This window comes from Mesocricetus auratus, unplaced genomic scaffold, assembly GCF_017639785.1.
Source record: "Mesocricetus auratus isolate SY011 unplaced genomic scaffold, BCM_Maur_2.0 Super-Scaffold_100691, whole genome shotgun sequence".
Classification (NCBI taxonomy): domain Eukaryota; kingdom Metazoa; phylum Chordata; class Mammalia; order Rodentia; family Cricetidae; genus Mesocricetus; species Mesocricetus auratus.
The window spans coordinates 53621379-53635868 of record NW_024429267.1 but is presented as its reverse complement, the minus strand read 5'-3'; the positions used below and the strand labels follow the sequence as shown (position 1 = coordinate 53635868).

The 14490-nt window shown below is 43.4% G+C and overlaps 1 protein-coding gene across 21 annotated transcripts in view; it reads left to right on the top strand.

Annotated features, from left to right (window-relative positions):
• The window catches only part of Rbms3 (RNA binding motif single stranded interacting protein 3), a 775988-nt gene that overhangs the window by 549192 nt on the left and 212306 nt on the right, over nucleotides 1-14490 (top strand). For all 21 annotated transcript variants that reach the window (XM_040740056.1, XM_040740054.1, XM_040740066.1 and 18 more), the window contains one exon: nucleotides 1670-1827. In XM_040740056.1, coding sequence (XP_040595990.1) covers nucleotides 1670-1827 — 158 coding nt within the window. The remainder of the gene's footprint in view (nucleotides 1-1669; nucleotides 1828-14490) is intronic.

Sequence of the window (14490 nt, the reverse complement as noted above, 5' to 3'; positions counted from 1 at the left end):
GCAGTCTTGAATGCTCAGCCTTATCTTAGCTCTGTTACATCTTGCTCTTTTAACTTAAGTTAACCTGTTACCTGTTTCTCTTCATCTTCATCTCCTTTTTGCCTCTGGGTTTTTTTTCTTTTCTTTTTCTTTTCTTTTTTTTTTTTTTTTTTACTTTTCTTTCTGTATATGTTACTTTCAGTACTTGTCTTGACTGGCTGGTTGACATCAGCTGCCTGGCTGCTGGCCCAGAGTGTCTCCCTCATCTTTTCCTCTTGTTCCTCTTGAGTCTAGACCCACCCATCCCTTCTCTGCTTAGCTATTGGCCATTCAGCTTTCTATTAGACCAATCAGGTGCTTTAGGCAGGCAAGGTAAAACAAATGCAACACATCTTTACATAACTAAACAAATGCAGCATAAACATGAATGTATTTGTATATAAATAACTACACGGTTAAGGTAACATTCCTCATCATAAACAAATATAATACATCTTGGCCTAGTTAAAATAATATTCTCCAAAGAGAAGCAATCTCAATTATCAGATATACTGTTGCACCTAGGTAGTGCCGGTTCAGGGACCATTGTTTCACTGACCAGTAACCTCAAAGAGCAAATGTAGCAATGCTGGCTGTATGAGCACTCCAAGAGAAGCTACGTTGTTTCTTTCAGATGACAGGGTGAATGCTCATGACTTTAGAAAAAAAATTTGTATTAATGGATGCCCAAAATCTATAGTGATAATGAGACTTCTACCCATGAAGTCATTAGGGGAGACAAATCCTGGGAGTTTTGCTGTCATCCCTCTACAAAAGCCATACATAGTACATAGGAAGCACTTAACAAAGATGGAATGAATGAAATTATAGGATTCATTGCCATCTGAGGTTTGAGGTGTCACTGGTGGTTGCCTCACAGTTAACGTATGATTTGTATCTGTGTTAACCTAAGCTGACCTGCAACACAAACTTGTATGCATTCTACAAAGAAGGGTGGACAAATAACCCGACTTTCATTGATAGAATTCTTTTTTATGAGAAATTTTCTGCATAGGAAGGGTGTGTAGCAAAAAGAGTTAGTGGCCAGATGTGGAAATGCACACCCATTATCTCAGCACTTGAGAGGTTGGGGCAGGAGTTCATGAGTTCTAAGTCACTGCAATGGCTGGTTTTATGTCAGTTTGACATAAGCAAGAGTCACATAGAAGAGTGAGCCTCATCTGAGAAAATTCCTCCATTAGATTGGACTGTAAGCAAGCACATAGGGCATTTAATTAATTAGTGATGGATGGGGGAAGACCCAACCCATTGTGGGTAGATCACCCCTGGGCAGGTGGTCCTGGGTTGTATAAGAAATCAGACTGAGCAAGCCATGAGGAGCAAGCCAGAAAGCAGCCTCCTCCATGGCCTCTGCATCAGCTCCTGCTTCCAGGATCATGCCTTGACTTCCTTTGGTCATGCACTGTGTTACCAGGAAGTGTAAACTGAAATAAACTCTTCCCTCCCCAAGTTGCTTTGGTCATGGTGTTTATCACAGCAACAATTATCATGACTGGGGCAGTCACCCTGGCTATCTAAGGCATTTGGAGTCATCCTAGAAGCAGTTGAAGGACTGTAGACTCTGGTTTGCAATTTAAGTGCAGTGCTTCTCAATAGACCTCATGGCATTTGTTTCTTTTTCTTCCCTTAGCAACAAGAACAAGACCCTACAAATCTATACATCTCCAATCTCCCCATCTCTATGGATGAGCAGGAGCTGGAGAACATGCTGAAGCCCTTTGGACACGTGATATCCACCAGAATCCTGAGGGATGCCAACGGAGTCAGCAGGGGCGTTGGCTTTGCCAGGTAACTCTTTTTCTGTAAGGAACCCATGTGGGATCTGTTTTTCCTTGTTGCTTCTTCTTAATCCCACTCATCAGTAGTATCTAGTGCCTAAAGCAATAAAGAATGCAAAATAAAATAAACTACACCTAGCTTATCAAATATTAAATCTTTCTGTAGCTTTACTTCAAGCCAAAGAAAACCCATGAAATTGTGAATACATTTTGCTTGCTAATACATGTATACAGACTGTCTGTATAGGTCTCTGATCATAATAATATGCACATTTAATATTCAATCCTGTCTATACTTGCAAAGCAACTAAGTCTGAGGGTGCCAGTTTCAGCTGGTATGTATCCTAAAGCAAAAGATTCTGCATAGTGGGGCTGGGGATGCAGGTCATTTAGTAGACAACTCGGCTAGCATGGAGGAAGCCTTGTGTAGAGCCTTGTGTAAACCAGACATGGTGTCCAGGGCTACGGAGATGGAGGCAGGAGAATCAGAAATTCAAGGTTATCATTGGCTACATAGCAAGTCCAAGACCAGCCTGGGTTACATGAGCTGCATTTCAGAAAAGCAAACGATGATGACAAAGTAAGTGGCAGAGCCAGGCTTCTTCGTGGTTTGCCTGTGGGTTCTCAGTGGAGAGAGATGACAGTGAGGAGCAGAGAGAAGAGAGGGGAGACTCGGAGGGTGGCTGCTGTCAGGAAGTCCCAGGGAGCATGTAAATAGAAGGGGAGGTCAGCAAGGTGTTTGCATTTAGGAGGCACTTACTGGCTGTGTGGTTTTGATATTTTAGGCAGAACAGGAAAAAATATGTATTTCTCTTTCTCTCATCGTTAGAAAAGAAAGAAGCAGTTTTCATTTTAACTTTAAGGGAAAGTTTGCAAGAGAGGGTCTCAGCTAGGAGTAAAGTTAGACAGCCAGGCCTGTCATGCTTTCTTGAGAAAACAAAGGCAAACAGGCGTCAAAGAGAAGGCCGCTGCTTAGTGACAAGAAAGAGGAATATTAAACTGAGGCCCACCTGACTGAGTGTGTGTGGAAAGAGGACATTAGGTCACACAGGTATCGGGACAGTGTAGAGTAGTGGTTAGCCCTGAGGTGATCAGGGGAACACACATGTATAAACCAGACATGGTGGCACAGACTCATCCCACCGCTGGGAAGACCATCAGATATTCAAGGTCATCACTGGCTACACAGTAAGTCCAAGACCAGGCTGTCTGTGTCCTCTTCCATCCCTCCCCCTGGCTTGCATGTCTGTTTTCTTTGTTCATTGCTGGAAAGATGGGTGGGTGGTAAGTGATCAGTTTCTTGATTTCTTTCCTGTGAAGTTCCAGAACAGCTCAGCTGAAGAGTTTTAGCACTCCAAGCTGAATTTGCTAAGGGCACTGGTCATTAGGGCCCTCTTTTGACATGATTACCTGTCTCCATCTACATTTAGCTTCTGAGATGTTATGGGTTAGGACTTCAAACGAACTGGAGATGGGGCTCCAGAGTAGCTAGAGGCACAGAGTCGGGGCTGCTCACTGTCTCCACGCCAATCCTCGCTGTATATTTGGGGCTTGCCTCAAGGGAAGGAAGTCCCAGTCTTCTACAGAGGGCATGTTTAAACCATCCTAGTCAGCAGATCAAAACTGCAGTCGTGGCAGATGGAATCATGAGAGAACAAAATGTAGGTATATCTCTGGAGGAACGGCGGGAGGCTGGGAACTTCAGTTGATTATTCCCCCTGTTCTAAATCCAGTCTCTTCCTCCTCTGGTGTGTTTCTCGTAGAGGAGTCATAGGGCACCCTTAAAAAATTCAAATCTGGGCACATCAGAGTCCTTCAGCATTGCCTGAGTGATTTCATTCGGCAACCGTCCCCAAGTGTCAACCCTGGCTTGGCTCACCTTCTAGGCCGTGGTTATCCTTGTCTTGTGACCTGGGCGAGGCTACAGTTCTTCATTGAACACCTTGTCTACAGCTTTTCTGATGCCTTCCCTTCTGCCTACTCAGCTCTTAGGTACTGACTGGGCCATTTTTCTTCAAAGAATTCTTCCCTGACCTCTAACTCCACACTGCTACCCAAGTCAAATGCTCTTGTTCATATTCCTATAAACATTTTTTTCTCAAATAAAATTTATCATAGTTGTGCCCAGTCCTGTACTTACTTCTGTATTCTCTCACTGGATTTCACTGGATTTCTTTATACCTATTTCTAGGGTCTAGAATGAAACTTTACACATAGTAAATCTTTAGCAATTGTGTGTGTGTGTGTGTGTATGTGCAGGTTCACTGCTACAGGTGTGTGTGTGTGTGTGTGTGTGTGTGTGTGTGTGTGTGTGTAAGTACCTTACCCTTATTCCCTGAATTATCTCCCCAGTGACTTGAGTAACTCTTGATGACTGGATCAAACATTTCAAGGTTTTGCTTTGCTCACCTGGATAGTAACAACATATAGGAAGATGGCATTTGCTAAAGACAGTAAGCCAATTCTAATACAAGTAGTGGTGCAGTGTCACAGAAAATCATAGCAGATTCTGCACAACTAAGGTCTTAGGCTGGTTTTTTGAGAAGCTTAGTTTTGCAGGCTCTACCAAAAGAAGACTCTGTGCCCTCTGGGGAGCCTCTGGTTTATATTTGTATCAAGTAAGCTGTAACATATGTCTTGAGAATGTGTGTATATATGTCATTGGGGCAAACCTGCATAGTGTGTCACATGGATATCACCCTGGTCACTCTTCCCCACCAGATGTGATCCTTAGTTCATGTTCAAGAGATCTGAAACTTCTTTGACTAGAAAGAAACATGCCACCATTATTATTTTACTTGCAAGCTATACATTAATCTTTCTTGATAACTGTCTCTTCAAAGTAAAAGGACTATCTTCATTTTATATTTAAAACAGTGAACTTCAAAGCTTTCATTTGAATGCTGGTAGGGTGCACAGGAAAAAAAAATCTCCAGTGCTCCAGAAACACTGGCAGAGTCTGAACTCGCACATGTTTCAGTCCTATGTTTTCGTTTCTGTTTTAAAAGTTCTCTTGTAACTTAAAACAGTTTGGTGGGATCCTCCACCCTGCAGGTGGCATTTTAGAGCTATGTCATAATCCTCTAAGGCAGAAGTTAATGGTGGGAATGTTGATCGTCAGGGGCTCCTAGGTAGTTATCCAGTGTGGCTGGCCTGTGAAAATGAGGATAAGCCCCCCAACATAAATCAGTGATTCTGAAGGCACATGATTGTGTGCCCAATCCCCATTCCCAGAAACCTGAGACCATTTGTCCAGGAAAATCACATGGAACTGTTGTGAGAGACCACTGAAGCCTGACGCAGTGTGGAGAAGTGATTTGGGGGTGGGGTGGGGTGGGTTGGCACATTCACCAAGCTCCAACATGTGGGAACACAGACCCTCTTTAAGAAGGCTTTTACTGTCCCCCGGTGGGCTAAGGAGCGTGAGAGAAGGCTGCAAACAGGAACCTTTGTGCCTGGTGTTTCCTGTCTTCTGTCATCTCAGTGCAGTTCTCCGGGAGGCTTCCGGTAGGTGATCTCTAACACATGGCTGCCCCACCCTTCCCTCTGGAATGAACAGACTTTTCTAAGAGCCATTGCCATTCTTCCTTTCTTTTCATCAATTAAAGGAAACCCACCTTTTAATGTGAGGTTTAGACGAATACTAGCCTAATTATTAGCAACTGATATGAATACCACTTAAAAAAAATAGCAATTGATATGAATATCAGTTAAAAAAATACTATAGGCTTTCATGCATTTTCTGGAAATGTCTTTGAATATCAACATTTAATTGCTTTATTGTCTAACCGGGCACTTGATGTTTGTCCTCTCCTACCTCTTGAAATACAATGAGAAAATAGATTTACAAAAAACACAATGGAGATGGCAAGTTTTAAAAAGAACAGTTATTAAGCAAGTGCTACTGTTTGTTTCATTGGCAAATGTTTGATTTTTAACATGCCCATCAAATCAATCAAACTCTGGTTGTTTTTACTGTTTTGGGTATGTTTCACTTATATCTACCTCGACTCCACTGGTATGTTAAGAAAGCAAAAACAAAAGCAGAGAAGCAGCCCTGCCTTGTACTTTTAGCAATACTTTTGGCATTAGCGTCTGAGGTACATGGAACCAGGAAATCAAATGTGACCAAGGAAAATCTCTCAAGGGTAAATTTAGTGATTAGTAATCTCCCTGCCACAGCTGTGTCTGCACTCAGACAGGTACAGTTGTGCTCGCTGACACTGGAAAAAGTGAGGCCATTTCTTCTGGTAATTGCAATTCCTCTTCCAGTTGCTAGGCAGATGTGAGCCATTGGGAAACGTGCTGCTGGAAACCCCCAGCTTTGCCCTCTGTGGGTACCCGTCCTTTTGCTGTCATCCACTGTTTTTGCTCCCTACTTGCTTTTTTTTTTAATCATCCAACACTCATGATTATGGATGGAGACGGCAGAACCATCTGTTTTCATATATTTGGAGCCTCAGTGCCATCAATCAACTAGTTGTTATCCCCAAAATACAACCCCTTTTTTAAACGTTATAAGAGATAGTTTATTCTGGAATCAAATATTAGTGACCATGAACTGGGGAAACAGACTCAGGTTACCTCAAATATCATGTTCCTATGTAGTAACTTCCCAGAAGTTCACAGTAATAGAACAGTGGAAGTCACAAATCAAGGCATTTTTTCTAATATCTTGGTGGAAACCGCAGGTAGAAACCTAGGTGGATTGCCTGAAGTCAGAGCAAACTTTGCTACAGGCCTCAGGTGCTTTCTGCAGGTGTTCCTGGCCTTCTGGTGGGTGGAATGAGGTGATCTGCTGCTGAGTGGATACATTCAAAAGTCTTCAGCCAATCACCGGTCATGACGTTAGGGCAGACACCGCCCCCAGCAAGGAGTAGCTACAGAGGCAGCTAAAGATGGCTCAGGGTGAATTGCAATGAATCTCTGAACTGGTAACATCCCAATCGCTCCAGAATGATTGACATTCTCACCAGTTCCTCATCCCTGTGGAAGATTCACAAAGTCAACCAACAGGACAGTAAATCAAATGGCATCACTCCATTTGTTAATCTGAAATATCCTAGACTCAAGTCTTCCTCTCCCTATATCCTTCTAAGAAGCCAGGGAAGGGAGAGCACGTTGATAGGTATATCATTAGAAAATGGCATGTCTTTACTTGGAAAAGAAAAAAAAAACCTCTTTGTTGGATTGAAAACAGGGTCCCAAAAAAAGTCCTTTACTCACATGGAACTGATTTGGTGAGCTGAATCCCCAGAGAAACTTAGATCTGTTAAGCCCTTTACCCACTTCCTGCCATAAACAGAAACCTGGAGAAGGTGAGGAGGCCTGTAAACTGTCCCTCAGGTTCTGGGACTTTGGGCTGGGTATTGGTGCAGTAAGTAGAGAAAGACACCGTTGGACACACATTCCCGTATTGCATGCATTTTGCATTGGAGTCACTCTTATTTTGTTCCATAAGTTTGTCTCACCCTTTCATTCTCTACATCTTTGTAGTGGTGACCATAGTTCTGTATGGGCTAGTAATCATTTGTTTGTATCTTTCCTCTGTACATCTTTATCTGTGTTCTTGTATACTTCAAAACTTTCAAGCCTCTTCCTGATATAGGGAATGTATATATTTATCCCCTATCTTAATTCATCTTATTAAAGTGTCTGTGGTTGCCCAGCAACTGTATCAATGCTGTATTATTGGGACAGCATATGAACAGAGCAACCCTGGTGTGGTAAGCTGGTGTGTCATTGGTTTATGGAGATGATTGGATGTGATAAGCTGTCAAATATCAAACAATATGAAATTGCTACAGTATCACAAAATCAACATAAAATATGGGACCGTGATTCAGAATATGCGGCCAGAGGTCAAGATGGAATAGCTCTTTGAATCTGGACTAGTTAAATATTGAAATATGCAAATGATAAGAAGAAATCTCTATGGACTTGGGAAGGATAAAAACAATCCTGTTAAGAAGAAAAGGAAGTAAGGGATCTAGGCTGGGGCAGATCTGACAAATTTGGGAAACAGAAGACTCAGTGGTTAGACCACAAAACAATAGAATGCCGTAACTGAATCTAAGACTAAGACGTGACTGGATCAAAGAAATTAAGTCTTTCCGAAAGTCTTAAACTTCAAAGTCTTGGCTTTCTACAGCATATGACAGCAGGACTTTTCTTAGCATTGTCCTCTGGCCTCACTGCATGCTGGGCAAGTTCTCGAACTCTTGCTATAAGCTTGCCCAGGGTTCACTAGTCATCGGAGTGGTCCTGGATTCACACTAGCAGTCAGGCAGGAAGTTTCAAATCAACCTGAGCCTCTTTAGTAGAGAGCATCATAGACAAACACTGCCAGATATGAATGTATTATTCTGTCTCACTGCATAGCTGAGGACCCTAGCTTGAAAAAAGCCCTGAGGTCCTGCCCTGTAGTTACCTGGACTACAGCCTGTGTCTCTTGTCTCTATACCCAGATGGCTTGTTTAAAAGAGGTCAAGACACTTTTGTTTTCTTTTTCTTTTTTTTTTTTTTTTTTTTTTTTGGTTTTTTGAGGCAGGGTTTCTCTGTGGCTTTGGAGGCTGTCCTGGAACTAGCTCTTGTAGACCAGGCTGGCCTCGAACTCACAGAGATCCACCTGCCTCTGCCTCCCAAGTGCTGGGATTAAAGGCGTGTGCCACCAACACCTGGCCTTGTTTTATTTTTCTAATTTCTGTAATCAAAACTCCTTCTGGAAACATTAATCTGGCCTAGATATAGAATTAGACTAGTATGCATCTAGACAAGAGTGTCACATACTCTTAGATGACACATCCTCGCTCAGGTAATCTGAGGGACAGAGGCACTTTCTGTCTTCAGTCAGAAGAAAAGCCATTTTTTTCATTGCCTGCTTCTTAAAATGTATAACCCCTGTGGTTATTGTTTATTTCTCTATCATTGATCAAGGTGATAAACACCTTGGATGGATAGGTTAAGCACACCATTCCTCCACAGAGGAGACCACACTGAAGGGTGATTTCAAGAATTGTGGGCAGAGTCATGGGAACGGACACAGTGATCTTGAGATGCCAAGAGAGCAGACCTCGGGAAGCTCTTGCCACCTGTAGGTCACAGGGAAGGTGGAGGAGTGTCCTCAGAATGGTGTAGGGTCTGGAGACAGAAGCAGGATGCCTCAACAGGGAAAAAAAATAAAGAAAAATCACTCAAATTTCTTCTCCTTTAAAAACTAATTACTGGGGGCAGGGAGGCTGTGAGCCATGGTGTGTGTGAAGGCCAGAAGACACCTTTCAGGAGCTGGTCCCCTCCTCCCCCTTGATAAGGTGGCCTCATTTGTTTTGCTGCTCTTCCTACACAGGTTAGATGGTCCATGAGCTTCAAGGTGATGCTCCTGTTTTATCAGTTCAAGGTCATCACTACTGGCATGATAAGTCTTAACAGACTTAAAGCCCAAGAAACAGACATTGGTGTCTTGTCAGTAACAGCTCCAGCCTCTCTTTGGGACCATATTCAGCCGTGTGTCGTATCTCTGTAGCCTGCTCGGGTCTGTGACATTTCCTCTGGCTTTCTTTGGTCTTCTGGGATCATCTTGATCCCAAGTCCTGGAAAGTATCTCTGCACCTGAAATGGCTGGATAAGATCTGCATCACCAGGGGACCAGGGGACCTTGGAACACAGTGTCCTTGAGATGAAGGGCCTTTCTTGTCATACCATATGAGGGTATAGCCATGTAACCATTTGAAAACATCTCTCTAGTTAGAAGGGGCTGTGTGGGGATGAAGACAGAGAGCCCGGATGAGATGAGATAAATCAACAGAAGAGCTCAGAAGGCTTGTTGTGATGGAAGGGTTAGCTGTAATCACCAATTTGACTCAACCTGGACTCACCCGGAAAGATCATCTCAATGAGATTATGTTCATCATGTTGACCCATGGCCATGTCTATGATGATTGTCTTAATTAAGCTGGTTGTCATGGACAGGCCCAGCCTGCTAAGGGTAGTGCCATTCCTTAGGCATGGGATCCTAAACTGCGTGATAGAAGGGACGCTGAGCCAAGCACAAGCAAGCAAGGAAGCATGCATGAATTCATTTCTCTCTGGTTGACCATGGAGGTGACATGTCGGTTTCCTGTTCCTGCCTTGACCTCCCACTTGTCCCCTGAATTGCTTTTTCATCAGGACATTTTATCACCACAACAGAAATGAACTAGGACAGTGGCAAGATTGGGGATGATGGTCCATCTCCTCTAAAATCCTCTGAATAGAGAGACATTAGGAACTGTTTCTGGTCCAGGCCATATGCTAGCTAGTCCTCAGGGAAGATACCTGTGGTGCTCCTCAAATCAAAAACTCGATTTTTTTAATTTATGCAATGGAAAATAATATCAGAGATGTTAAGAGAAGCTTTATCTTGCTAGCTGCTTTGGTATATCCCCTGCCAGCCACCTGGGCTCGGCCGCTTTCTAGTCCCCAGATAAACACACAAGACGCTGTATTAATTATGAAGCTGTTGGCCTTGCTTGTCTCTTTCTGGCTAGCTCTGCCTTAAGTAATTACCCCATAATTGTTAATCTAAGTATGTCTCTTACCGGAGAATGGTTCCCGGCTTCCTACCGCCATGGCGTCACATCTCGAACTCTCCTGTGTTTCTCCTTCCCAGAATCCTCCTGGACTCCTAGCCCCACCTATCTAGATTCCTATAGGCTCAACAGTACTTTATTGACAAATAACAGGCAAATAACAGGACTTCCCCAACACAGAGACAATTTCTAACTCAGTAATGTGATACCTTCTTATTTAATCTTTTCATTGTTGTATGAAAATCTGATACATACACGTAATGTGTTTTGATCAAATCCATGCCCAGTCCCTCCCCTGCAATTCCTCCCACACAACCCCTACATTTTCCTTCAAATTTCACATGCCCCCACCCCTAACCTTTAATCCTACTCAGTCCACGTATTGCTGCTTGTATGTACATGGCTGTAGGGCCATCTGATGGAGCATGGATATCCTCCCCAGGGCCACAGCCCTAAGGAAAACTGACTTAGTAGCGCCGTGATTCTAAGAAGTGGGTCTGGGAATATAGCTCACTGGTAAAACCTCTGCTTAGTGCGCCTGAGGCCCCAGGCTCCATTCCCAACACAGCAAAAAGGGGTGGCTTTCAGTGCCGAGCAGTCCCCACAGTCCCATTTCTAAGAGGAGTGAGTTATAGTACAGAATCACCAAGATGTGTGTGCAGAGAGAGACAGCAGAGAGGCCACTCTTCTGTACAGTTTGGTACTTATAACAGTTGTGTCGTAAGAATGGCAGAAAACTGCCCGAAAGAAAACCAATTGCCTGCCAGCCTAGCTGACTTGGTGCGTAGATTTCATCTCAAAGAATATGTAGATGGTGCCTGCCGAATGTTACTTGAGGTTGTCCTCTGCCCTCTCCGTGTTTGTGTGTGTGTGTGTGTGTGTGTGTGTGTGTGTGTCTAAGATAGAATACCACAATTTTTTATTTTTCTTTGTCCTAGGGACTCACAATTGTCCTCTATGTTACAATGGGTTAAGAGGCAAATGACATGATTTAGTTTTGAAATGCTAGAAAGGGCACACATTTTAGTCATTAAAATTCTTCTGATAGCATTGATGCTTTGTGTAAATCTTACCAGAAATGAGGATGTTTGGCTCACAAAGTTGGATGCTCCAAGTCACCAATAATTTATCCGGTGCCCGTGATTGCAAAACCCCAAACATTTCACAAGAGCGGAACACTCTAATTAAGCATAACACATGATGAAATGGATTTGTTTTTAAATCCGTGGCTTATAATACTTAGTGCGCTCAGATCATGAACTGTGAGCTCTCTGTTGAGGTGAGAGTTAAGCTGAACATGGGTTTCCACAAGACTTTTCTTCCTCTGTGTGTCAAGCCTGACCCAGAACATTCATTCTGCCAAGGCTAGATCAGATTCTCGTGTATTGCAGTTTGACTGTGGGAATTGTGTGAGCTGTGAAATCAGTTTCTCTGGGCAGAAACACTTGTTTTAGAAGAACAGGAGGAGGAGGGAGACAAATGAGGAGGAGGCAGCTGCTGAGGCAGCGATGGAGTTCCTTAGTGTGTTTCGAAGCCAGCAGTTTCAAGTCACGAAAGAAGAAAGAAAGAAACAGGACCCTGAAGTGTGTTTATATTTAAATGGCAGACCTAACAAAAACCCCAGAAGCTTTATGCAGTGACTGGAGTCTCCTAAGAGCCTGCTTAATGCATTGTCAGGCGGCTGGCCCCACCCGGGAGCTGGCTGCAGGGTGGGGGCAGGGGAGGCCTCAGGTGCCTCCTGGAAGAATAGAGGCACTGTAGTGAGCCAGGCTGGCTGAAAGGGGCTTGTAAAGACAGCTGCATCTGGTGCTGTCTTTTCAAACATACTTGAGAGTACTTGTGTCAGTTTCAACCCAGGCATCAGCCAGATTTCAGATAGCTTGAGCTGGCAGCCTCGCAGAGCACTTAATTGTGCAACTTGAGAAGAAAGTGGGCATGTTCTGGCTAACAACAGTATTCACCTACAGGTCTCACTTTTGTTCCCTGTCCAGAAAGTTGCCCCCGCCCCTTTGGCACTCCTAGAGGCCTGGGCCATCATTTACTGGGACAGTTTCGCCTTGTTCAGATGTGGCCCTGTGTATCCAAATGAAATTGTCACTGCTGGGTGGTACAACATAATGTGCTTTGACACTGGTGATGACAGCCACAGAAAACAGACTTTTATTGCTCTTATTCTCTCTGAGAAGTGTCTTTGGTGGCTCCCAGCAGACATCTACTTAGTTAGATCTGAATGGACCCAAAGTGAGCCGTCTACGCTGCCTGCTGTCTTTGTGTTCTTAGAAAGAGCCCCCAGCAGGCCCGCCAGGGCTGGAAAATGGTGTTAAGAAAAGATGATAGTACTTAGAACCCAGAAGGGATAACTTGAAACTTTCAGACCAGAGTAAAAATAGGGTAGGTGCCTGGAGTGGATAGCAGCCCGTTATCTTTTTAGCTTGTTCTGTATTCAGCAGTCCCACATTGTAACCTTCAGCTACTGTTTGGTCTTCGTTTTAAAGTAGGTGTCGTCTTAGGACAAAGAGAAAGAGCTTGGTTTGTGGGGCTTTGCAGGCAGCATTTAGTCCCCACTGTCTGTTATCTACATGAGCTCACAGAGAGAGGTTTAATAGAGAAGGGACTCGGGGCATGAGCCTTCTGTCTTTACCTCCTAGAATAAATTTCTAGTAATGTTCCACCTGTGGGCGTCCAGGGCTTCTGGCTCCTCTCTCATTCACACCCCTCCTAGGAGGAATCTTACCACAAAGAGGCCATAGAGAATAGATCCTGTGGGAAGATAGGGAGACACAATCACAATTCTCTTGTTCCTAGAAAAGGAAGTTTCCTACCTAAAAATAAAAACTTACAGAAATAGGCAGGTCTACTAAGTAGGAAATGTGAAGATGGTGAAAGCTGTATTTGCCTGTTCCTAAATATTTAGAATGGGGAAAATATATGTCTGGTTTTTCTTATCCTAATATCTTATGATCCTATGGTTCTTGTCAGTTAAGTAATGAATGAAATCACACACACACCTACACACACACACACACATTCATTTATGGAGTTTGAGAGATAGGTCTGTAATTAAGAGTATTTCCTGCTCTTCCAGAGTACATGAGTTCAGCTCCCAGCACCTACATACGATGGTTCACAGCCACTCCTAACTCTAGCTATAGGGATTCAGACAGACAGACAGACAGACAGACACACACACACACACACTTGTAGAAACAACAAAGTGAGGGCCACATACAATTTATTTTTTGGAGATTCTTGCAGATAAACCTGAGCCAGGGCAACCTTGCCAAGAGCAACATGATGCTGGCATGGCTAAAAGTGATGTCTCCTTCATTTTACACAAAATCTCATTTTATTAACCTTGGTGTTTAGTATTAAATATAAAAAAACTAATAGGAGAGTAGTCAAAATTCTAAAGTGAAGAAAGTATGGTTTTTAGGGGTTCTTTTAGCTTCCTCCTACATGTAGGGACCCCCAAGAATTCTCTCTATGTATCTTCCATACAGTGACTCTTCAATAAAAGTGCCACAGGACTTATAACTGTCCCACCATGTGACTACTATGACAGACAGCAAGCTATTCCAATACAGTGCATCATCTTCACAGTGTGGCTGAGTTGTCACAGCACAGGCTTTGATGATGGTTGAGGCTGGTCCAGATCCCAACTTTACTGAAGAGGTAGTTTATCTCTGATGATAGGGGATGTCCTTCTGTATGCTGTGAATATGTGTTTCTCTTATTGGTTGATGAATCAAGCCATTTTGGCCTATGGGCAGGCAGGACTTAGCCAGGCAGAAAATCCAAGCAGGGGTAGAGAAAGGTAGTAGGCAGAATCAAGAGGGCATCAATTAGCTACCAGGAAGGTGGGATGCCTGGTCATTCTCAGGTAAGCCAAGACCACATGGAGATACATAGACTAAGAGAAATGGGTTAATAACTAAGAGATAGCTAGCCAATAAGAAGCCTGATCCATTGGCCAAACAGTTTATAATTAATGTAAGCCTCTGCATGTTTATGTGGTACTAAATGGGTGCAGGACAAGGCAGTACAGAAATTTCTGTCCACAACCTGCCTCTCGGAGTTGGCTAATTCAGTCATTTGGTAAACTTCTA